We start from the raw sequence: 24276 nt of genomic DNA, 5'->3' as shown, positions 1-24276 counted from the left end.
CTCCATCTCCTCACCTCCTCATACCAGGGTGCTCAGCCCCAAGAACCGAAGAAAAGATTCTCAGAGGTTTTATCGGAGCTGCCCGGCCAGCCCGCAGTCCTGCACCAGACACTGACGGTTCTGGAAGCCTGCTGGCTGCGCGCCGGGCGCTGGGGCACTGGGGAGGCAGGGTTGTTCCAGGGCAGATCTGGCCTTTAAGGCCAGTGGAGTTGGTGGCCTGTGTCCCTGACCTGGTGCCAGTGGGAGCTCCATCTGTCTTTCTGCAGCCCACCCTGCCCGCACGCCGCCCCTCTGGGTCCGAGGCAGGCATAGCATGTGCCCTCATAGAGAGCTGCTGCTCTGGGGCACAGGGTCCTGCGCGTGTCTCACTGAATTCCTTTCTACCCTCTTGGATTTCCCCCTGGGCCCCGTGCCTCCTCTTCGTCCTCTGGAAACCCAACAGGGTCCTGTCCCACGCCCGCCCCCCCCATCACCTGGTGTAGGGTAAGGTACAAAAGTGTCAGGCTTTTCTGCCCTCCTGCCATTAGGATGGATGAGGGATCCTTGCGGTCCTGAATGCACGCCTCATGGCGGCACCTGGAGTAGGGTGTGGGCGTATGGAGATGGGATTCACCTGGGCTGAGACTGGGCCTATAAGGGCGGCGTGACGGGGACACCAGAAGAAGCAGAGAAGAAAGAGAACCACGGGAAGAGTGAAGACTTGCTGGGGGCTGGGAGGCCTGCTAGCCTCCCGGCCCCCGGCACCCCTAACTGCCGTGTACCTGGTAAATCCCAATAAAAGCCTGCAAAAGTCACCAAGGGCTCCAGGACTCCCTCCTTCACCTGTCTGCTCGGGTCATAGAAAACCTGCACTGTGCCCATTCCTGCCACTACACCTGGCCGCCCTGCTGCTGTGTGACCTGCACCCCAAACTCCCCCTTCTCACCGTCACCACAGCTGACACGATCAGCTGGCCTCCCTGCCTCCTCTTTCACCCTCTTATGCTCTGCCCTGCCCCCGCCACGGCAGTCAGTGCCTGCTCCTGCTTGTTCCCGACTCAGAGGAGTAAGAACCCCAAGTCCTCCCTGCTCCTGTGCATCTCCCGTTGAGGGGCTGGATCTGCTCGCTCCCCCTCCAGCCTCCCCTCTCACTCGCTCCATCTCCCAGCTGCCTCAGGCCTCTGCTCTTGCTGTTCCCTCCTGGGGTACCTGCTTCCCTGAAATCCTCTTAGCTCATTTCCTGTGTCTGAGCAATACCCATTCCCCTGGCTCTCGCGGGGCTCACCCTCTACTGCTCCCCTTGCTCTGGGTCCCTCGTGGGGGTCGCTGTGTGCTTGCTCATTGCTTGTTTCCTCCGCTGCAGTGACCTTCACAAAGGCATGGTTTTGTTTTTTGTTTTGTTCACCTTTGGGTCCCTCCTCCTGCCCTTCCTGCCACTGCGCCCACAGTAGGGCCTGTGCACCCTGAGCGCTTGGGGTACACATCCTGAATGAATGAAGGGGGGGGGATGAGCGAATGAATGTTCTAGAGCCACAGCTTTGCTGCCACCTTCCCTAGGGAGTCCTTCCTGCTGTCTGGGTTAGGGACCAGGCTCCCGCAGCAGCCACACTTCTGTCCGGGCCTGCAGCATACACGTCAGGTTCCTGGGTCTGGCAGACAGCAAGCCCTCAGGGGCGGGGGCTGCTTTCGTCCATTATGGACTCCCCTTTATGGCCTCTCACGCAGCAGGTGCCTTTTGTGGTTGAATTGAACACACCTGGTCCAGCGCTGACTCAGGCCACGCCCACCAACCAAGAAGCCACACCCACCTCTGTCCCAGCCCTGCCCACCTCCGTGGGCCCGGAGCCCATCTGCCATTCTCTAGTTCCGCCAGGCCAGACTTAAAAGGGAGTCATAGGAACTCACATCTGGCAGCTTTAAAAAATTACCTTTGTTGTCTAGCCTGAAATTAGCATATTATAGATCAAAGGTCAGCAAGCCCTGGAAAATGCTACCTGGTGCTTGTTTTTGTAAAGTTAAGTTTGATTAGAGCTCAGCCTCTGTCACTTGCTTGGGTGCTGGCTAAGGCTGCTTTTGTGCTGAGATGATCTGGTGGGCAGTTAGGACAGAGACCATAAAACCCATAAAACTTCAGATATTTACTCGTTGGTCCTTTACAGAAGCTTGCTGACGCCTGTTATAAATGCTCAAAAAATATTGTCGAATCAAGTCAGCTCAAATCAAATCCTTGGAGTCTAGTATAAGGTCAAGTCTTTTGTTCAGGGACTCCAACGTGCACCAAAAACATGGAACCAAAAAATAAGGAAATCGAGGAAGTGGCAAACAGATCTTGAAAATTCCCAAGAAAAAGAATCTCTAACTCTGAGAGGTTAGGTGTGCTTATTGTGATCATTTCACAGTACATGCAAATATCAGTGCATAATGTTATATGTCAGTGATGCCTCAATAAAAAAAGAAATGGAGGTATAGAGAAGGTAGGAATAGCCACTGGCGAATCCTTCATCTTTCTTTTATTTAATGCCAGCATTTATTGAGTGCATGCTGTATTCCAGGAGCTGTTCTAGGCACAGCAGGCATGAGACAGATCCCCTGCCTCGTGCACTTGCCCTCTAGCGGGTAAAGTAGGACACCTTCCCTGTGCTCGCCCAGCGTGGCCCCTGGCACGGGATCAGCTTTGCTCCTCTCTGTAGGAGGGCAGCATCGCCGCCCAGCTGCATTTCTCCGTTTCTCCGAGAGCCCTCCCTGCCAGGCGCTGCTCTCCCCGGGGCCATGGACTGGGCTCCATCATTCATCTTGGCCTCCAGCTTGAGCACAGGGCCCTGCACACAGAAGGTGCTCCAGCCGCCTTTACGCCAATGCCAGGCTCTTTCAGAGCTCCAGACTCAGCAGAGGGGAATGGCAAAAATGGCCCTGTAGGAATCCCACTTAAGGGCGGCGTCTTGCGGGAACTCATGAAAGGAAATGATGAACATTGTGAGATATTTTTCCCCCTTTAAAAAAAAAACGGTCTATAAATTGCATCATGTTCTCTTCCTTTCTCTTCCCAGCTGCCTGGCTGACTTCATGTTCTCTGGGCTTTTCGACGACACCGATTCCTGGCTGACCTGAGCTCTGGGTTTGATGTGAAGAGTCATTATTGAAAGAGACAGGGCCGCTCTAGATCATAAAGTGCCTGCTACAGTTGTCATCAAAGTGCTGCCAGGGTGACGCTGGGGGAGGGGAGCAAGGGTCAGGCCCCACCTCACTGTAGCTGGGAGGGGCACCTGGGAGCAGAGGGGGTGATCCTGGGAGGATAACAAACGCCCCCCCCCCCCCGCCCCCACTGGCAGAGCTGCCTGAGGGCCTCAAGCGGGGCCTCCAGTCACTGGCTTTGCTGTCCCTGGTGTCAAGGACCCTTGGGCCCTCTCCTGGAAATCCCTTTCTCAGGGAACATTTTACCCTGTTAGTTTTTACTGACTCTTGAGAAATTTTCTTTGAACCTCAAAATGCTTTCTCTTGATAACATGTCTCAGGTGGATTTAAGATCGCAGCTCTTACATCAGGATTTAACTTTCACTTGACTTGTGGGGGAAGAAAAAAAAAATCCCATTTATTGTCTCAGTGGAAGGCCCTGTCTGGAACTGCCTGAGGAGTCTTCTGCTATTTGGGAAATATTTACTGAGTACTTATCATGAGTCAGGTACTGGGCCAGAAATATAACAGGAACAAGAGAGAGTCTGGTCTAGGACAGCTGGAAGGACTAACAGGAAAATGGTTCAAGGCGACAAGGACCCCATAGTGTGATAAAGGTGCTGTGTTCTGGGAACCTATGGGAAGTCCCTGGAGGACTTCCTGGAGGAGATGATATTTTAGCTGAGGCCAGGAGGATGAGTACGAGTTTGCCAGACAAAGAGGAGAGGGTAAGGGGTTGCAGGTAGTGGGAACAGCATGTGTCAGGCTTGGCCTCCAGGCAGGAGGAAAAAAAGGGAAGCTCGGCTTATTCCTGCCCTCTGCTGTGACCCTCTGCTGTGACCGGGACCTCTTGATGGCACTCTGAAGGATGCCAGGGCAGGACCCACCACCAGGAGGGAGATAAGAAATCACATGCACTCACGGAGGAAATATTCTGCTGTGTCAGCTTCGTAATCTGCATCCTCTGGGAAGTGATCGATTTGCTTGCACAGACCTTTGAAGTTCCCTGAAAAACAAGGGAGACGGTGCACATGAGGCATTGTTTTGGGGGCTCGGGGCCCACCGGTCTCTTCCTGACTTCTGGCTTTTCTGCAGCTGGCTCAGCTCTCTCTCTGGGCCCTGAAGGAGGTAACCCTTTGTCCGTTTGGACATCTGCCTGGTGAATCAAACCTCCCCCTGTCCCCCACCACCATGGTGCAGCGGAGAGGATCTGAGGTCCAAGACTTCAAAACCAGCCCTCCCTCCTTGGGAGGCTTCTGAGGGTTAGCGGAAGCTCATCGTGGGCATCGGAGGCTGGATTCTGGGCTGGGAATGGCCAGGCAGGAGGCTGAGGAGCGTGGTCAGCGCAGGGCCCCTGGGCGTCCGCCCGGCTGGGTATGACCCTGCATGCCCATAGCTCTCCGAGGTCGACCCCCAGTGGTGCTGACAAACAGCCCCACGGCCTTTGGCTGAGCTTGCAAAGCACTTTCCCATCTGCAGCGGCAGGAATTCACTGCGCCCAGCCCCCACAGCCTGAACGATCCCGCCAGGACTGGGCCCCAGGCCAGGCTCTTGAATTGGACTCATTTTAGCTCTACTCCAGGCTGTGAGAGGGACAGCATCCTCTCCACCTCACAGACCACAAAACTAAGGCTCAGGGAGGCAAAATGATTCGCGTGAGCGCTGTGACCAGGATGTGATGGAATCTGGGCTCCAACCAAGGCCTCCTGATTCTAAATGCACCATTTCCTTGGGGATGGCTGAGATGAGAATCAGCTGGGGTGAAAACCTTTACCCTCTAGCCTAAGGCCACAGCACCCCCGCCCACGCCACCAAGTGAATGAGCGAACTATGAATGCAAGCTTCAAATCTCATCATAGAATTTACAGTCCTCTTCCTGCCAGCCCAGAGTTTTCTGTTTCATTCACGAAACAGCCCAGCACCAGCAGAGGACAGCGAATGTCGCTGACTTTCTCTGAATGAACAGTTGACGCTGTGCCCAGAGACGGCCTGGGGGTGAGAGGCAGCCCCCCGTGGCTGGGCTGCTGGTCTGGCTCGGCTTGCTGGGGTGCCCCAGTTTCCTCACCTGAAGGTGGAGATCACAGAAGTTCCTCCTCTGTAGATTGTCTCGGGATATAAAGTGCACATTAGTAAAAGTGATGGGGTGGGGGGGATTGATGGGAGAGAAAAGTGATCTTTGACCTTTTCAGCCTCTGACATTTGGGATTTTTCTGTGACGGCTGCTAATATAACCTCACGAATGCAACCTTCAATACATGTTAGCAATTAATTTTCTTATAGAGGCCATGACTAGGTTTTATTATGTATGCTAGATATTTAGGAATTTTAAGACATTATGATATAGAGCTGAATCTGGAGGATACGGGGTGCTTATGTAACTGAGTATTTTGGGTAGTTCTAGCTATTATTATAGACTACATGTTATAAAGAAGATGGTGGCCCTCACCTCCCCCCCAACCCCCAACCCGCCATTCACTGCTTCCCTTCTGCAGAGAAATATGCCCCAGAGCATGGCTGGGCTTCTGGCAACGTTACTGAGGCTTTATAGGGTCTCTAGAGCACAGCGTTCACTCAGAATGGTCCCAGAGGGCAAGTTTCTGGAGTGTCCTCAGCTCCTCACCCCACCCTGGTGTCCCCTCTTCTCTGGTGTCCCAAGCACAGGTGCCCTTAGGCCTCTCTGCACATTAACTGGAGACCCCTCCCCCAACTTATCCCCTCCCCCCACATACTTCTCTCCCGAAGAGTCTCTGTACCAGCTGCCAAGTGGATAAAATATCCTCCCTATTGTTAAAATCACAAATCAGTGTATTTGAAAAGCACTTTGCAAAGCACTTTCATTTTCTCTCAATTCAATCTGACAAATATTTCGTCAGCTCCGACTCGGTGCCAGGCATCTTTATAAAGAGTCTGTGCAGGAGGGGGGTGCAGAGAGCAGTGCTGACGTGCCCCAGGTGCCTAACAAATTGGGGACAGTCAGGCCCGCACCAGGGCTGCTGGGCGGTGCCCCACGCCTTATCTAAGGGCCCCGAGCTCTTGTGGCAACCCGGCCGGGCCTGCTCCCTGCAGCTTGCTCTTCCTCCAGCATGAGCCTGGGCCCCAGTAGTGCTTGGACTGTCGGCTCCCAGCACAGTGCCTGGCACAGAAGGAGAGTGCCAGAGAGGCTTGGTGAGAGCGTGTATGAAATAAGCAGCAGCTCTACCCTCTCCTGTGAGGTCCAATCTGACCTCCCCTCCAGGCCTAGAATGATGATCTTGCCCTCAACCCTGGTTTTCTGGAGGCACCGACTAGCTCAAGGAGACCAGGATGCTTCTCCATCACTCCCTCATGAAGTCCAGTCACCATCCCGACACGCCCCCCATCCTCATTGCATGCTGTCCTGATGTCCTAGTCCCCAGAATCTTTCCAAGGGGTCAATTCTCTCCACTGATAGCAGACCCGCCACCAGGCCCCCACCCTGCCTCTCTGGATGACTTCAGTAGTCTCGTCATTGGTCACTTCCCGACAACTCTCACCCCTCTGGACAGAGGAATCATCGTGATCCATTGAAAATGCAAATCTGATCAACTCACCTCAAATTTAAAACACTCAATAGCTTCCCAGTGCTCTTAGGAAAAAGTTCAACATCTTTAACAGGACCTGACCCGACTTCTGTCTGGCCTCACCTCCCATTCACTTCCCTCTCTGTGTGCCAGCTCTGCCTGCCCTCCGATGTGCTCTCTCCTACCACAGGACCTTTGCACATACTGTCTGGCTGCCTGAGTCTCACCACACCCTTTGTTGTCTTTCTGCAACCTCCCTCCGTCCCCCTGCACTGTGCTCAGGGGGTGTCTACAACTCTGCTGGCTGCTCTGTGATGGGGCAGGGGTTAATGCGTTACTGATGCTGGAGGGAATATTCCAGTAGAGAGGGGAGACCTAAGAACCCTTAGAGAGGAGGGAGCAATGCAGATGCCATGTGAGGGGATGAGGTCCAGGAGGCCAGTGCAGGTGTGGCCTTTGATGGGGCGGACAATGGTGTGTCCACTGTGATGGGAGGGAGGCCGCACTGTGGGTGCAGGTGCAGGGGTGGGTAGATGTGGTATGAGCTTCTGGTTGCTTCTATTTTCTTGACAAAATGGGAAGCAGGATCATCAACTGAGAGTGAGGAAGGGCAGGAAGGGTTAGAAGTGAAATTTTTCTCATGAGATTGGGAGCGGGAATGGACGAGTACATGACGTGAACTATGTGTGTTGGGGGCTGAAGATCCCTCTTGAGGGTGTGCAGTTCCTCGGGCCCCATCTAGGGTGTCAGTGCCATTGAGCTGGAGAGTTGGCTTTAGCTGTGAGGGGTCTCTGAAGTGGGTATGAGAAGGGGAGGGGAAGGCATGACTATGCAGGTGGATGAGACTCAAAGCTAAGTGAAGGGGGCAGGAAATGGGTGGGGTCAATGCACTGGAGGCCTAGGGAGTCCAATTGTGGGAACTGAGGTGGGGGTGGGGGGCTCTCACAGAAGGGCACAGGAGGGTGGGCCGGGAGAACCAGAAGGTGGATGAAAAAGATTGTGATAGTGGAGGGGAGAGGTTATTGGCAACATAAGATCCTGAACTGGGTGGCTCAGGCGGCAGGGAGGTAAGGGTGTCATTCAGATTATTTAGCAGTGGCAGAGGTCGTACAAATGAATATACAAGACAAAAGTAAATGTTCACTTTTGGTTTTTGTCTCCACCAAGTGTGTACTGTGAAACTGCTTACGAGTTAAAAGTTGAAGTGCAAATGATTCATCCAATTATTCCAATAAGCTCCAAATCATTGCTTAGATTTTAGAAATGGTGAGGCTCTGAAGCACTAGTTGATGGCGCTGTCTGCACCACGAGTTGATGAAGGGGCCTCACCAGGTGCTGCCCACACTTCCCCGTTGGAGCACCAGAGGGATGTGCAAGACCTTGTAGGAGTAGAGCCGGTCAGCTAATGTTTAGGTAGCACCAACTATGCCATGCGTGCTTTTGTGCAACCTGCTGAGGACACAAAGGGAAAAATATTTTTCTGTCCCCACAGAACGTGCAGTTTAGGGTGGGAGACGGGAAGCAGATGCTGTGGGGTAGCAGGATCTGTGTTGTGACAAAGCAGAGCGTGTCTGGGAACACAGACGGGGAGCGTATCCAGGCGTGCGAGTGTGTGGTGACACAGGGCTTCGCAGGAGGAGGTGGCTGAGTTGATAAAGTGGAGAAGGAGCTATGTGTGTGCATGCGGGCATGCTGCAGTGTGACAAGAAAGTGGTGGGGGATGAGAAGGGAGTTCTAGAAAGATGGACCCGCAGCAGTTAAGTCTGGGGCAGGCTGGACAGCCAGGAGGGCACACTGTCTCAGGGGTCAGAGAAGCCCCCCAGCAGATTTGGGGGCTCTGGTATACTAGGGCTGGCTTGTACCAGTTCATAGGAGCTGATGGTTTGCCTCTCTTCCTAACTCACAGCAGTAGCTTGAGGTTAGCCTGGGTGAGAGGGGAGTGTTTGCACCACAGGAATTGGCAGATATCCCATACTAAGGCCTCCTTCTCTGCCCCAAGAGCAAGGGATTAAACCTTGACCAGCCCATCACTGGATGAGGGGTAACCTGGATGAGGGGTCTTCTGGAGCAATGACACGCATCCTAAGTGGAAATTTACAAAAAGACTGGTCCTGTTTAGAGAACTGGGTGGGCGAGGCAGGAGAGGGACCAGGAGTCAAACCCTCAGAGGCATGTGGTGTAGGTTGCACTGAGCAAAGGCACCTCACTGCCCGTCAAATAGGCGGTGTTGGCTTGAATTTTGGGAGGATGATGGTGTAGGGGGGACTCCCCACCAAAACCATAAGGGACTTCGATCCAGTGGCCCAACAATCACAAAATCTCTACTGAGCCCTCACCCACAGCAGTGGAGAGGCCCTCACAACTCCAGGGCCCAGTGGAACTGACCCAGGCCCCCAGGCTGAGGGGAGAGGCCCAGGGCTGTGCCTCAGGCCGCTGCAGCGCTGCCTGCGGGAATTTACCATTTCAAACTGGAAATTTCAGCTTGCAGGTATTAAGCAGTTTAAAAGGTGGTTTCATCAGCTTTGTAAAAAGCACATTAATACCTCACAACACCAACTGCTGTCTCATTTCTTTGAGATACAATAAGCTCTTCATAAACCTGGTCATTAGGGGCTGAGCAGACGCTGTTTTATTTTCCACATATTCATGAGAAGCTGAAAGAACAGCGAGGGAGCTGGGAGGGCGCAGGGACGGCGCCGGCTGCGGTCGGGGAGAGGGCGGCTAAGTAATTTTTTAAGTGAAGCAAATGAAGGGTTTGGTGGGAGCTGCTTTCTCTTGGGTTTTGAATCTTTTCTGCTCCTGGCTTGGTGCTTTGCTGGCAGGGCCCTCCCTGACAGCAGGGTTTCAGGAGGCCTCGGGCAGATGGGCGATGCCTGACTGGTCCCTGGGGAACCCCAGCCCCCAGCACAGTGCTGGCACCAGCTGGTGCTGGGGGGTTTGAAGCAACAGCCTATGTGGTCGTCCATGAGTTTGCTCATTTGCGCATTTGTTCATTCATTCATCCATTCACTGGAGAGTTTGGAAGGCCTACTGTGTGCAAGGTCCTGGGGGGCGGGGGGATTCGAATGGGGGGCGGGGGATTAGAATAGGATAGGACATCTCTTCTCCCCTCTCTCCCCCCACCCCTCCACCTCCCTCCTTCACGCCTTCCCTGGTGCTGCCCTTCCTGTTTGTCCTGAGCAAGGCAGCAAGGACTTGCTCCTACAATCTCCAGTTGTATCCTGGTCTCATCTTGTCTCCAGCGCTGCTTTAATTCCTTCCTTTTGCCGCAGGGCAAGACTCGGGAAGATCTGGCTTCTGAGCCTGGCCCTGCTAGCTATTAGCTGTGTGATCTGGAGCAAGTTACGTGACCTCTTTGTCCTCAGTTTCCTTGGCTGTAAAAAAGGGATATTAACCCTTGTCCCAGGAGATGATTCTGAGGACTCAACAAGGTAACAGGCGCGAGGCCTCCAGGTGGCTCCTGACGGAAGGCAGGCGCTTGGTGGGGGTAGCGCCTCCTCTTCCTTCCCCTTTTCTTCACCTCCCTCGCCCTCCTTTTCTCTGTTCCTCCTCTCTCCCTCCACTCCCTTTTATGCTCCCTCTTCCTTTTCCTTCAAATGCTGCCTCTTTCAGGGAGGCTTTCTTGATTGCCCTCCCTTCCCTATGCTCCCGTGCATAGGTTTTAATATACATGAGCATTGCCTGGGGATCATGCTGGGCCTGGGGCAGGGCCAAGACTCTGCATTTCACACAAGCACCCAGATGGTGTTGAGGCTTCAGGAAGCCTCGTGGATCACACTGGGTTGGGCAGTGAAGTTTTGATCACTTTGGGTCTGTTTTGGTCATATTCTCTGTGCTGATATCATTGCTTGAGAACAGCTGAGAGGAGCTCCACCAGCAGAATCTCTCCCAGAGTTCCCCCAGCACACTACAGCCCCGCGATTCTAAGTTGCTCACATGCACATTTCAGTGTTTCTGGAATTGGGATGGGTCTCATAGCTGATGGATTAATTTACTGCAGTGTGTCTCTTTTCTCCTGAAAAATCATTATTACATTGATGGTGTCTTGTAATTAATGATACTGGCTACATGACAAATGCTTATTGAGCAAATGGACAAATGAGTCAGTGGGTGTGTTTGTGTACCCTACACTCTTACGTTCTCCTAAACAGATGGACATTATGCTGACGATTAGAAACCCTGGGGCACAGGCCCTTTCGCACCTCTCTGACTAAAAGCGTATTTGACAATATTTCAAAATACGTATATACTGACTACCCAGCAATTTTTCTTAGCAATTTGCCTTGGAGAAGCCTTTGCAAGTATGCATAAGGAGACATATGAAAATGTCCACAACAGCACTGCTTATAACAGCAAAACCCTAGCACCAATCCACACTTCTGGTGCTGGAAAAAAGCTAATATCTTGGAGGAAAATAATATGATGGAATATTATATGGCAATGAAAACAATTGAATTGAAGCTACACACTTAAGAGGTGAGTTCCATGAACATAATTCCAAAGAAAGATGGTGCTGCAGAAAAATATATATGGAATAATCCCACTTCTATCAAATTAGAAACATGTAGGTCATTCAGAAATGCCCATGTACGTGGTGAAACTCTGAAGCCATGCACGGCAAAGGGAAACAACTCAAGAGGGTGTTGTCTTGTGGTGAGGGAGGCAGGGGTGGTGGCAGGGTGAGCACGTGGTGACTTCGAGCTCCATCTCTCCACTCAGTGGTGAGCACAGAAGTGCTCATTTTTATTGTTCTTCTCTACACCTTTCCATGACTGAGGAAGACCTCAGATCCACTTTACACCACAGTGAGACTGCAAGGCTGTGCCATGTAAGGGCCTCCACACAGCTAAGGAGCCGACCTAAGACAGTCTATGAAGCAGACTGTGGGTGTTGTTGCTGGCCATGAAAGAACGTGGGGTTTAACCTTCCAAAGATATGGTCGATTCAGCTCAGGAAGGCAAAGACCAGCGGTAGCCTGAGTCTGGAGGCGCCCCCCCTGAGTTTGTACCCCAGTTAGAGTCCTGGAGCTCTCCGAACCTCAGTCTTCTCATCTGCAAAGTGGGGAGACAATGAGACCTAGCCAGAGAGGTGTGAGAAGAGCAGGAAGCACTGCACGGAGGATCTGGCATGCTCCCTGGCTGGACAGAGCAGGTGCTGGGTCAGGGCCACTGCCCCTGCTGGGGCACAGGTGGGTCACACGCAAGATCCTTGCTCTCCAGAAGCTTCCAGGCTAGTCAAGGGGCTGATGATTACACTCCAATGTGTCAAGACAGCTCCAGGTGGGGGCCAGACAGGGGACAGGGGACCTGATTTGCTGGGACCCTGCAAAATGACCGTCAGCCCTGGAGCCCATGAGCTGGTAGGTCATGGATAAATACTGTCATGTGCTGGGGCCTCCCTGGTGGCATAAGTGGTTGAGTGCAGCACTGTGAAGCTGTCTGTAGCCTCTGTGGCACAAGTTCAATCCCCCAGCTGGCCAGGGAGCTGCCCACATGGTGCAGCAGACCTCTCCTGTCTCCCTACTGCTCCCCTCAGCAGTGTTTCCTGTTCTGCTCTCCAGTCAGTCTGCCTGTTCTGCTCTCCACTCTGACTCTGGTGAATCCTCTCACCTCCTGCACCTCTGGCCTGTACCCCAGTTCTTCTATATATACATAAATAAATCTTTAAAAAAATACTGTCATGTGCCAATGGCTCTAAGTTCACCTTAAGAGGCCGCCTGTGCGGTGGAAAGCGACTTTGCCACCAGTGAGGAGCCCTCGTCCTGCCCTTTATTCATCAAGTGATCCTGGGCAAGTCACCCACTTTTCCATTCATCCAGCACTTCGGCTCGTCTGAAAACCTTCACTGACGTCCTGCTCGCTATGGTGGTTGAGCTGGGTCCCATAATGGGGTGGGCTAGGGGTTCCTGGTCCCCAGGAATGGAGTCTAGGAGGTACAGGGCTCAGTCTGGGTGGACTGAGAATTCACCATCTGACTCAGGTAGGTGACTCTGGGTCAGGTAAGTGCCAGGAGCCAAGCGCTGGGCTAAGCATTTTCAACTCAACCCTCACAAAACCCTTGATTATTTTTTCTACTTTCAAGGCGTGGAAACGGAAACACGGGGAGGTGAAGGAATGCATCTCAGGAGTCCCTGCCAGTGGAAGAAGGGGCTTCCCTGTGATCCCAAGCTAGTGTCTTATTGTTATAGCAGAGCACAGTGTGAGAGGTGCTGGAGGGTGCAGGGCTCAGTCTGGGTGGTGGGTTTTCAGGAAGGCTTCCTGGAAGAAGCCCCATCTCAGGTGAGTCAGGAAGGATACGTAAGAACGAGCAGATGAAGGGGGGTGTGCTGGGAGGTGCTTTGGAGGAGCTCAAGCCAGAGAAAGAGGGGCCCTGAGACCATGAGCGTTGGTCTGTTTGAAGGATGATGGTTGGGCTGGGCGTGTGTGTGCGTGTGCGTGTGCCGGGAGAGATAGTAGCCACAGTCAGATTATTCAGGACCTAAGGAGTTACCAAAGTATGAATTTAGGAGCAGTGGGGAGCCAGGAGGAGTTTAAGGAGGTTAATCTGACGAGTTTTGTGCTTTAGACTCATGGCCCTGGTGTGGAATGGACTGGAGGCACAAGACTGGCAGCCACGAGCCCAGTGAAAACCAACAGGGTCGCTTGCCTGGACCTCAGTGACTGTGGTAGTCCAGGCCAGAGGGGGACGTGGCTCAGGCAGGGGGTCAGTGGAGACGGAGACAAGTGGACGGGGTGAAGTCAACTGAGAGCTGATGGGACACCGGGCCAGTCCTGCTTCCCCGACGGTGTCACCGAGTAGATGAAATGAGACTTAATAGACCCACTTGATAAATTGCACAATCCTGTGCCGAGGTGCAGTCCTTTAGTGAGTGAGACCGGGCTGGACGCACACCTCTCGCTCCGTACACACGCTCTCCGGCCCCGGTCAGACGACTGCTCTAAAATGCACCTGTTGTGTGATCTTGGGCATTTTCCCTCTCTTTGTGAAACAGGGTAAGTTTGTTGTAGAAATGAACTAGACAGTGTGCAGAAGTGCTGGATGCTGTGTGCGCAACGTAAATGCTGGAGGGACACACTCTCTAGAGTGTCCCTCCCCTACTCCTTGCTCAAGGATCAGGGCTTGACCGCCAGGGCCTGTGCTGTAGATGCTCTCATCCGGGGGACACGGCTGCTGGCCAGCACGCCATGGAGGTGTCAGTGTTTCCTTGCTGCTCCTTAGAATGAGAGAACGCCACTGGCTTTTCCTGCTTTGCAAAATCCAGTTTTATTTTCTGACCACCCATTTCCCTAAACCCCTTGGTGCATTTCCTCTGCATAGGGCGCCTGTTCCGTGGCAGAGATCCAGGCCAGCGTGGTCAGGTGCCACCTAAACCGCAGGCCCGAGTGGATGGAAACCTTTCATGTGACGGGGCCCAGACAGCTGGGGATGTTGGTCTAACCGCACGCTCTCCCGAGCCAAACACTCCCCTCGCAGAGTTTCAGGAATCGCCTGCCTCAGAACAGGGCAGCCAGCTCAAGAACCAGATTTTTCAGGCGGGGTCTAGCTGGATCCAGACTTTTCCCTCTATCTGTTCTGACCCTTCTGTCAACTGTGCTGGTCTCAGAAAAGCATGTCTTCTCCCTGCTCCTCCCCTTGTTACACTGTCCCCTCCCTGTGGAGTCCCCGCCCGTCTTCTCTACCCGGAACAATGCCAGGGGAGAGCCAGGTGCCCAGGAAGGGAATGAGCAGGCAGGGTGCGCGCTCAGGCGGGCGCCTTGGGTCCAAATCCCAGGAAACCCTCAGTCCTTCAGTTCAGCAGCTGCCCTCGCCCGGCCCTGTGCAGGGAGAGGTCCAGTGGCTCCTGGGCAAGGGTCATGGTCTCCTAAGAGAGTGAGCTCCCTGTCACCAGGGGAGTTCCAGCACAGGTCCATGGATGCTGGCGCGTGCTGAAGAGGGTGTTTCCATAACAGCCAGGGGCTGAAGTAGACGTTTGAGGGGGTGCTTCACCCTAGAAACCAGAACTTAAGGCGCCCTCCCTGGCACAACTCAGAGATCTCCACTCTCCTTCCTTTTAACTCTGCTTTCTTTGGCCTCCACGATCACTCATCTGGCCGTGCACCCCGGGCTGCCTTGTGACGGCGTCCCGATTGCTGTCTTGTCTTGTTATTTCAGGCTTCACAAGTGTGTGTGTCATTTTCCTAATCGGGGACTGAACTCCACACACTCTGCTCTCTTAGTGGGTGCACAGGAGAGTCTCTAACGTCTATTAAATACCCTCTCCTGGCAGCAATGCCTTGCAGAGGTGTATTTACTCACTGATGCACCTATCACATCAACCCCTGGGTAGGTTCTGTTAACCAGCGCATTCTAAAGATGAGGAACTAGCAGCTCATAGATGTTTTGCAACCACCCCAGGCCGGGTAGGTTTACCGTTGATTCTAGTGATTAAAGGAGAATTTTTGGGCCTTTGGCATCATTTTCACAGGTTGTGATGGGAAGCAGGAAACAAGCTCCCAGGGAGACAGCCCCTTCCCTATGGTGATGCCCTTTTAACCCCTTTGCCCTAAGCACAGGTGTGCACACTTGCACATGCGCACACGCCCATGCTCAGGTGTCCGTGGTCAGGCACGCATGCCCCACGCCCACGCACCCTCTATGTTAACAAGATCAAGGCTGCAGGTGATAGCCACAGAGGCCAGTGGCATAAAAAGCCTGATCAACTTCATCTACCCTGTGAGAAGCTGAGTCAATACATGGCAGCTACTATTTTTAACAGAAGCTCAGGGTGGGTGCCGTCTGAACACCTGGGTATGTTGCCTTGGGCAAGTGCTTAGGCTCTCGGTCTCGGTCACCTGACTCAGGGGGTAACTATGCCACCTATCAATTTCACGGGGTCTTGTGAGGGCTAAATATGTTAATATGCTGGTTAAAGTCTTAGGGCAAGCCAAGCCCTCTCAGGACACATTATCTATTATGAATTGTTCTTGTTTAAGAAGACCTGGGCGCGTCATGCAGGCGTGAGGAGAGGCCACTTGCTCTGAAAGCTTGTGACTGCCCAGAACTGTCCCTTTCCCCAGGAGAGGGGAGCCTGCCTCCAAGTCACTTGAAGAATGAAAACTTGGGTCCCTCCTAAGTCTAATGGGCAGGAATCAGCTCCCAGAACTTGATCGCCTTTGGTGAAAGTTCAATGAGAGTTCTTGAAACTACAGAGCAGAGAGCAAGACTTGGTCTTTTATTATCGATTGATTAGTTAAAAAAGACATTGGCAACCTTTTCCACACCAGGCACTCTGCTAGGGTGAGGAAGTCAGGCTTTGCTCTGGAACTTTCATAGCATGGAGGTGTGGGTGTGCAGGAAGGAAAGAGGCATGGACTGAGTCCCGACCCCCAAAAGCTACCCTGTTCTCAGAGGGGAGTCAGTGAGGCAGCCAGGCTGCCTCTGCTCTCCACCACCACCCCCAGGAGGAAAGGGCTTCCTGAGGGATGAGGAAAATTACTGAGCAAAGTTGCAGCTGACACAGGCAGCTCAGCTAGGACTCGGTCAGGAGGGAGGAGGCAGAGTCGGTTGTGCAGGCATGGATTTGCATTTCCATGGAAGAGGTGGAGGCAAGCTCCTGGGAGCGTGGGCACCCCCAAGGCCTCTGCCACCCCGAAGAGGAAGAGCAGGCTCTGGAGAGATCTGCCCTACTGGGCCTCCGACCCAAGCTTGCCTGCTAGAACGGCCCTTGGGTGACTTAGGAAGGCAGACACTGTTTGTGTTTCTGTCACTTAAAAACAATGTGATGTTGTGACACTCTGGAATTTGAAGATAAATGTTTAATAAAAGGATTCAATTTGATATGATGTCAGAACTTAATTAGATCCACCATGCACAGAGGGCTTTGCAGGTCCTTCAGTTGGGAGCAGCTGCAGGGTCTGGCATGTGTGTCTCTGTGCCATGGAGGGGCTGCAGGGCCTGGGATGGTGCCTCCCCACCTTCAGGCCTGCCCTCTGCACAAGGACACCAATTTCAGGTGCTCTGGTAGAGGAAGTGGAGGATTTTGATTCATTCTGTGCTTTGAAATCTGCATTTGCTCAATTTGGGGCTGCAATGTGAGAATAGAATGATGCCAGTGAACCAGCCTGGCTATGGCTCAAGACATGACCCTCAGTTACATGAGGCCTGCTCAGAGGGGGCCAACCTGGAACAGGGGTACTGCCTTTGAACCCCTTAGCCCTGAGCCCAGGGAGCTGAAGATCAACTGGTAAATAATCCTGCTTTCTCTTCCAGTCAGGCTGACATTCCACAGGTGTATACTGACACAGCTACCTGCCTGTCCAACGTGGGTCTGTAAAATGACTGCTGTCCAAACACTCCCATCACCCCCAGATTCCCCTTCTCCCCACTGCCCTGGCTGGCTCCTCCTCTGGGTTCTCCTTGGCTATTGCCTCCCTCTGAATTCTCCCCTCTCCCCCAAGTCACTGAGGGTTTGGAACCCGACACTGGGTGTCTCCAGGATGCCATTTCAGCACCACGGCCAGCGACCATTCTGCAGAAATGAGGCCATCTGGATGGCGAGAGGGGACAGCCCTCCACGAGTACATGGGCTTCAGAGTCAGACCCCCTGATTCAAGAGCCTCAGCACAGCCCCCTATGAGCTGTTAATGCCCCGCACCTCCTCCTCTGTGAATGGGGTTAATAACACCATCGTCAACATAGCAGAAGATCAAAGAACATAAATACTGTGGGCGGTTCCAGGGAATAATGGTTTGCACTTTAGATTCAGAACCCAGCAATCCAAGCTCAAATACCAGTGGGATGTCTTTAAAGGATAGAATGAATGTAGGGTTTAAGTTTATTGAGGAGGCTCAAATCACAACTCTGCCACTTACTAGCCATGACGCGGCGCAAGAAACTGAGGAAGTGTCTCAGTTTCCTTATCTGGAGAATAGGATAATAAATATCTACTGGGTTGTTGGGACGATAACTGAGCCAACAGCCTTAGGAGACTATTAGGTGCAGTGTCAGTTGTTGTCATGTGATCTTTATGTAGTGTCTGGCACACAGCAGGCGCTTAATAAGTGGTAGCAACCATAATCACTTTGAGAATGGTCCTCACCGGTATTGTTCATTGCCTTTATCACCATTGTTTTCCCTACTGACTTGACTTGAGGTCCCCAAACCTCACAACTCATTGGAGAGACGGTCACCTCATCGTCACCCCAACTGGCAGCCATCTGCTGAAGAATGCCCTACTCAGGTCGCCTCAATCCTTGCTTTTCCAGATGTACCACATCTGCCTTTCTCCAGGCCATGCCACCATTTAGTAAGCACCCCCACTGCCACTTGAAATCAATCAATGAATGAGGGAACCCCAGCCAAGGAGGCCCCTGTACTAAGCTCAGGTGAGGGTATTTTTACCAACAGTTGGCTGGCAACAGACATTTCATCAGTTACATGTGCCCTTTTCACAAGTCCTGAGATCTCCAAGTGTGTTTTGCTGGTGTCAGCCTGAGAAATTCTACTAGGGGATACACCACATGGGAGTCCACTGCCAAATAAGTCATGGGGGTGCTGGTGAACAAGGCAAAATGGACTTCCTGGGACTGGGCTTTTCAGAACATTTATTCTGCTTATTGCCTTGTCTAGCTGGCATGGGCTTAGAGTGCAAAGCCTTCCCCCTAATCCATTTTACTTCTGACTTGTGAGTGTGTGTGCACGTGCATGCGTGAGTGAGTATGTGTGACTGTGTTTCATCTCACAGGGCAAGATTCTTTGCATCATCTTTTGGGAACCACTGCACTAAAGGAATCTTGGATCTCACACCTGCACCTTATATAGAGCAGAAGTCACGAGAAAGTAGGCCATCAGTGTTTTTCCTTGAGTTCTAGGGTGGGAAGTGTTTTCACACGTCCTGTGGCATCTGCTGGCCTCTGGCATCATTTGAGCCAGCCCAAACTTCAGCCTCCTGTTGCAGCCTCTTTCCTGGAGTTTCCAGGATACCCTAGTTGCCTGGCTTTCTTCCTGCTCAGTGTTGGAGTCCTTTGCAAGCACCTCATCCTACGATTACCTTGTAAGGTTGGAGCCCTTGGGGGGCTCCCCTTGGAGACTTCTCTTTTCACACTTTGTTCCCTGGAGAAGCTCCTCTTGTGTCTTCACCTTCATCTACGTGCTGATGATCCATGAGTCTTTATCTCTAGCCCAGTCTGTCCTTTTACTCCTGACTTCATGGTGCCGGGCATCCCCCTGTGAATATCCCGCAGCTATCTGAACCACTGCCTGAACTTACTGCTTATCTTCCCTACAGACTCTCTTCCCATAGGCTCTTAACAAGCCATGCCTCCATCCAGTCATCTCCACAGACTGTAAATCTGGGGATCATCCTTGATTTCTACCCTCCACCTCTTCTGTTGAATTAGTTCTTTAATGTGTCTTGAATCAGCCATGCCTTACTTTAGACTACTGCTGATTTCTCTGCAGTCCAACTCCCACTTGGCATCCCTGTTTTCCTCTTACCCATTTCTAATCTCTCCACTCTGCAGTCACTGGGACTCACAAAAGGTGAAATCTGGGGTCCTCTTCTCTGCTTGAAGCCTCCCCACCCCGATGCTTCCCATCCCTCTAGGGTAGGGTTCAAGCTCTTTTGCAAGGCCTGCAGGGTCCATAACACTGGACAGCAGTTTTGCTCTCCAGCCTCATTGCATCAGAAGCCGCGACCCAGCCATTCTGGGCCTCTGACTCCCATGATCCACCGCGCTCACTCCCGTCTCAGACTTTTCTCCATGTTTCCTGCCTGTCCTTCCTTTCCCACTTCCCTCCGAGACCCTCCCCTCTGCCCATCCCCTAAGTACCTCTGATGGGTGATTCCCTTGTCAGCAGACACACCATTTTCTCTAGAAAGGCTTCCTTGAAGGCTGCTCCTTCCCCTGTATGGCCCCCAAGAATGGCCTGGCCCCATTTTCTTCCCTGCAGCTACCCATTTTGCAACCCTTCCCACGCCACTGCTTTCCTCTGCGGGAGTGCAAGCCTCTTCAAGGGCTGCTGTGTTACATTCATGCCTTCAGACCCCAGGCAGCCTGCCCACCTTCTCGTGTCTCCAGACATGCCCACGTACCATCGCCGCCCTGCCAGACAGCAGCAGGCTGGTGGAGCAACAAGTGGGGGGACTGAGATGCCACAATCAATTTTGCTGGGTTACTGAACTATTGAAAGGCTGTGGAAGGAGGAGATTGCACTATTGACTCAAATGAGGTTTGGGGATTTGCTGTGGTTTGCAATGATCCATTTGCCCATTACCAGCTGTGATGTGGAATTGGCAGCGCTGACATATGGCCTGGACCTTCTGAACAGGAGGGAGGATGCTTCGGAGCCTGGCAGCAGAGCCCATTTCTTCCCTTCCACTGCCTCTTTTTGCTCTCCCTCACCTCTTGAGCAATGCCAGCATGGCGGCAAGGCCCTTAGTCACCAGGCACGGTGACTGGGTTTACTTCCCATCTCTTGCTAGAGGAAACTCCCCACTGGAGCAGGGACCCTTTCTGTTTCATTCATGAGATATCCCCACCACCCATCAAAGGCCTCGTACCAGGTGCTCTGTGAATGTCCGGGGAAGGAATGAATTGGTTGAATGTTTTCACCCCCACATGCCCATTATAGCACAGGAGGCGCCATCTGATTGGTAAGGAGGGAAAAGGTGTGCACAAGGTTTGTAGTGACTGGCCTGTGTCTCACACAGAGATCAGTGAGTAAACTGCACGGATTGCCCCACAGGGTACATGCACCCGGGACCTCATAGGTGCTATGTCCACAGGGCCTCACCAGCTTGGTCTGTGATGACGGCCACACTCAGCACCGCTGTCCCCAGTCACTGCCCCCTAGTTTGTCCTTCAGTATACTGAGCAGGTTTGCCCTCCCTTTGCAGTGGGAGGCCCTGCCTGCCATACCCTGGCCCACATCCCACGGCCCTCTCTCTCTCGCTACCTTCAGGTCGGTGAGCAAAGCTCATCTGACCATGATCGTCTGTTTCCTAAGGGGACGTATTTTTCTTCCAATCATCCAGTCGCTGGCTGGTTGGTGTTGATGGCCTGTTTCTTCACTTATGTGTTTCTTCAGTCTCCCTCAAGATGCGCAGGGTGGGGCTGTGCTCTGTGAGCTACTGCAGCCCAGTGTTTAAAGCAATGCCTGGTATACAGTACGCACTCAATGAATACTTGTGGCTTACATGAACAAAATCTTGCAAGTTCTGTATGATCTAGCCCTCTGCTTACGAAAGAATGAACGTTATTATGGGTTTCAGTTAAAGCAAAGAATTACTGATGTGCTCCACTAAGGTAAGAAAGTGTGTTCATATTCAGCCCCCGACTTAGTCATCGGTCACTTCATGGCATCTTGGCCACTGGCCGATGCGTGTGTGACAGTGGTTCAGCCGGCTACACCTGGCGGCCTGCATGGGTGGCTACACCCTCTGGGTGTTTGGAGTTACACCAGGACATTCTCACCGCCACAAGTTTGCCTGATGACACATTTCTCTGAACATACCCTGAGCCACGAGGCTTGTCCCTCAAAACAACCCACGTAAAAGGTGCTATTCTAATTTCCCATCTTCCTAATTCAGGACTCAGAAAAGTCAAGTCACTTTTCCAAGCACCTCCAACTCAGAAACCCAGGTCACCTGACTTCTCATCGTGTGTCCCCTGGACAACACTGAGCTTGAATTATTTAATCTCTTCCTGCCTTGGTTTCCTCCTCTGTGGCATGGAGCTCAGAGGAACCTATGTCTCACAGCATATGGGGAAGGGGCCAGTGTGGGGAAGTGTTTAGAGAAGTGCCTGGCACATACAAACCACCCTGTAAATACTAGTGTTCCTGAGTTATCTTAATCTTGAATATTTTATTGAAATCACTCCTTATTAGATTTCATCCTCAACTTCTCATGTATTTTTCATGGCAGCTGTGTTGTAGGTGAGATTCATATTAAATCATTGTCTTTTGTGATTGAGCTTTATTCTGGTAAAGCTGTACCATATAGAGTGGGACGTCAGTCACTGGATTTTATTGTCTCCAGGTTATGTTGCTGTTTTCCCAACAAGAATATAAGGCTGTGGAAATTAAAGAGTATTGTAAGCACAGGTCCAGAGGAAGTTTTATTGCTTCCCCTTTTTTCATTTAGATCTGCAACCCGTTGGGAACTGTTCTTTTTCTATATGGTGTGAGGTAGGGGTTGAGATATTGGCATCACCCCATTTTGTCCCACTTGTTTGGTTCCCACTGTGCTCCCTGTGTGATTGGCATCTTTCTTCTCATGACCTGTTTTGAGTTTCCCATCTTTGCTAGTTCATTATTCAATTATTTTGTCACTATTTTTTTCCTATTCTGTGTCATGCATTGTGCTGGGATTTGGGAATATCGGGCACTGAGGAGACAGTGAAGGAATTGGGTACCATCTTGCACAGGCTAGTGGGGGACACTCACATTGGTCAAGTTCTGGTGCATGTAGTGGGTGAGGGGAAGGGCATGTTCTGGGAATCCTGGAACTGTGTAACTAGGGTCAGACCCATTCTGGGTGCTCAGTGAAATCCTCCCTGAAAATCCATTGAAGCTGAGACCTGAGGATAACCAGAGACTACCCAGTCAGAGGACAGAGTCGGGGAGATGGGGATTTCCTCAATCTCTTCGAGCGTTGGTACACTCAGTATCACTCCTCCTGTTCATGTCTTATTTCCTATCTGGGTGGGCACTCCTTGGAGACTAGGAACAGATATTTGCTTATAAAAATCCTTATGGAACCCAGCACTGTAGTGGGCTGAGAGCAAATAAAGGCTCAGTGCAAATTTGTTGATGGTAGGTAGAGTCACTGCACCACCTAGTAATGCTGAAAAAGTCACTCAGGGGAGGGACCTGGGGAGGGAGATGCAAGGACTTTTGGAAACAGATGCCCCTAGTGTGGACTTCGGCTTTGTCACTTACCAGCTAGTTCATGTGGAGCCAATTACCCAATCTATTTGAGTCTCAGTTTCCCCATCTGAAAAATATGTCTCACACCTACCTCATAGACGTTCTATTAAGATAAAAGGTAAAATATGTGCCAAACCCTACTCCTGGCGCCTAGTAGTTTTCAATAAAGCATGGTCATCCTCTTAAATTCCAGAGGCAACTTGGCACAGCAGGGCAGATATGGGCTTGGGAGTCTGTTCAGGGATTGAACTCCCTCTTCATCCCTCTGTAGTCTTTCTGCTTGTCCACCTGTAGAATGGGCTCACAGCCCCTGCTTTTGCAGATTTTTGAGATGAGTTAAGATAATTTATGTTGAGTACCTGCCACATTTTAAGTCTGCTAACTGTTAACCATTAGTCTGAAGTGGCAGCCACTTGCCAAGAGCATAAACCTGAGCGCCTCAGTCTACCTAACCCTGTGGCTGACCAGACAAGCACGTGCACAATGACTGACTGATTCTCTGTGGCTCAACAGTGCCCTCGCCCTCACGGAGATGGGGGGCAGGGAGGAGCAGCAGGTGGCAAGTTCCGAGCTGTGTGCTGGTGACACCTGGTGGCTCTGGGATGGGCTCCAGGCTCTGGATCCAGGACACTGCCAGCCTTTCCTCTGTGACTTTGTTCCCTTGGGTCTTGGAAGGACCTGCCTTCCCTCTTCCCTGATGCCATATGGCTGTGTATTCAGCTGGGCTGGAACCTGGTGGAACCCGGAGGAAGGCAGCCAAGTATGCCTGCAGGGGCCCCTCCAAGACAGCTGCTCCTCTGCCACATCCCAGGCTGTAAAGGCTGCCCCGTTTGACTGCCAGGTCTGCTCACTGTCCCCACACCAGTGACCGGCTTTCCCCTTCCTGGGGAGACAGGTGGCAGCTGTACATGCTGGGCTCCCCCCACCATTCTGCCTTCCTGCTGGCCACCCGGGCTCGTCCGCCCTGGTCCTGACAGACCAGGAGGAGTGAAATACCCAGGATGAGGCAGAGTTGTCCCTGATGGTGAGTGTGGCTGTTCCTCGGGCCGGTCCTCAACTCTTTCTTTTAAGATATTATCTTTACAGGGGCCTCCCTGGTGGCGCAAGGGGTTAAGCCTCAGCACTATGAAGCTATCAGCAGCCACTGTAGCACGAGTTCGATCCCTGGCCAGGGAGCTGACCCACATGGCGCAGCAGACCACTCCTGTCTCCCCGCTGCTCCCCACTCTGTCTCTGGTGAATCCTCTCAACCCCCTCACCTCTGGCTATACCCCAGTTCTTCTATAACTCTAAGGATAAATAGCATACCCGAGGACACAGAACTAACAGACCAACATTTTCTCATTAACCACAGCTCTCTCAAATATATCAGCAATTTTAGTAATTACCAGCTCAATAAGCTTCTATTCAATAAAGGGAAGAAAACAAGACAAAAATCACAAAAAATACCCTTTATATAAGAAAGTGTGTGTCCACCTGAAAAGCATTTCCACCCATCATCCACCCGCCCATCCATCCACCCACCCGCCCACCCACCCATTTATTTTTCTATTTATTTTTATGGAAAAGAATTAAGTCCTTCCCCCGATGTGACCTTGCCGAAACACACTTCTCTCCTTCCCTCTTTTGTTTACCCGCTTCCTTTACTTGAAAGACCCTTCCTTGAAATCTTTCATATC

The 24276-nt window shown here is 52.1% G+C and overlaps 1 protein-coding gene across 1 annotated transcript in view; it reads right to left on the bottom strand.

The window, feature by feature from the left end:
- Positions 1 to 24276, bottom strand: part of CACNG2 (calcium voltage-gated channel auxiliary subunit gamma 2) — a 100937-nt gene that overhangs the window by 6244 nt on the left and 70417 nt on the right. The window contains exon 2 of the mRNA XM_084254953.1: positions 4072 to 4155. Coding sequence (XP_084111079.1) covers positions 4072 to 4155 — 84 coding nt within the window. The remainder of the gene's footprint in view (positions 1 to 4071; positions 4156 to 24276) is intronic.

Source organism: Talpa europaea, assembly GCF_964194135.1.
Source record: "Talpa europaea genome assembly, chromosome: 15".
NCBI classification, from domain to species: domain Eukaryota; kingdom Metazoa; phylum Chordata; class Mammalia; order Eulipotyphla; family Talpidae; genus Talpa; species Talpa europaea.
This window is presented reverse-complemented; position numbering and strand designations above follow the sequence as displayed.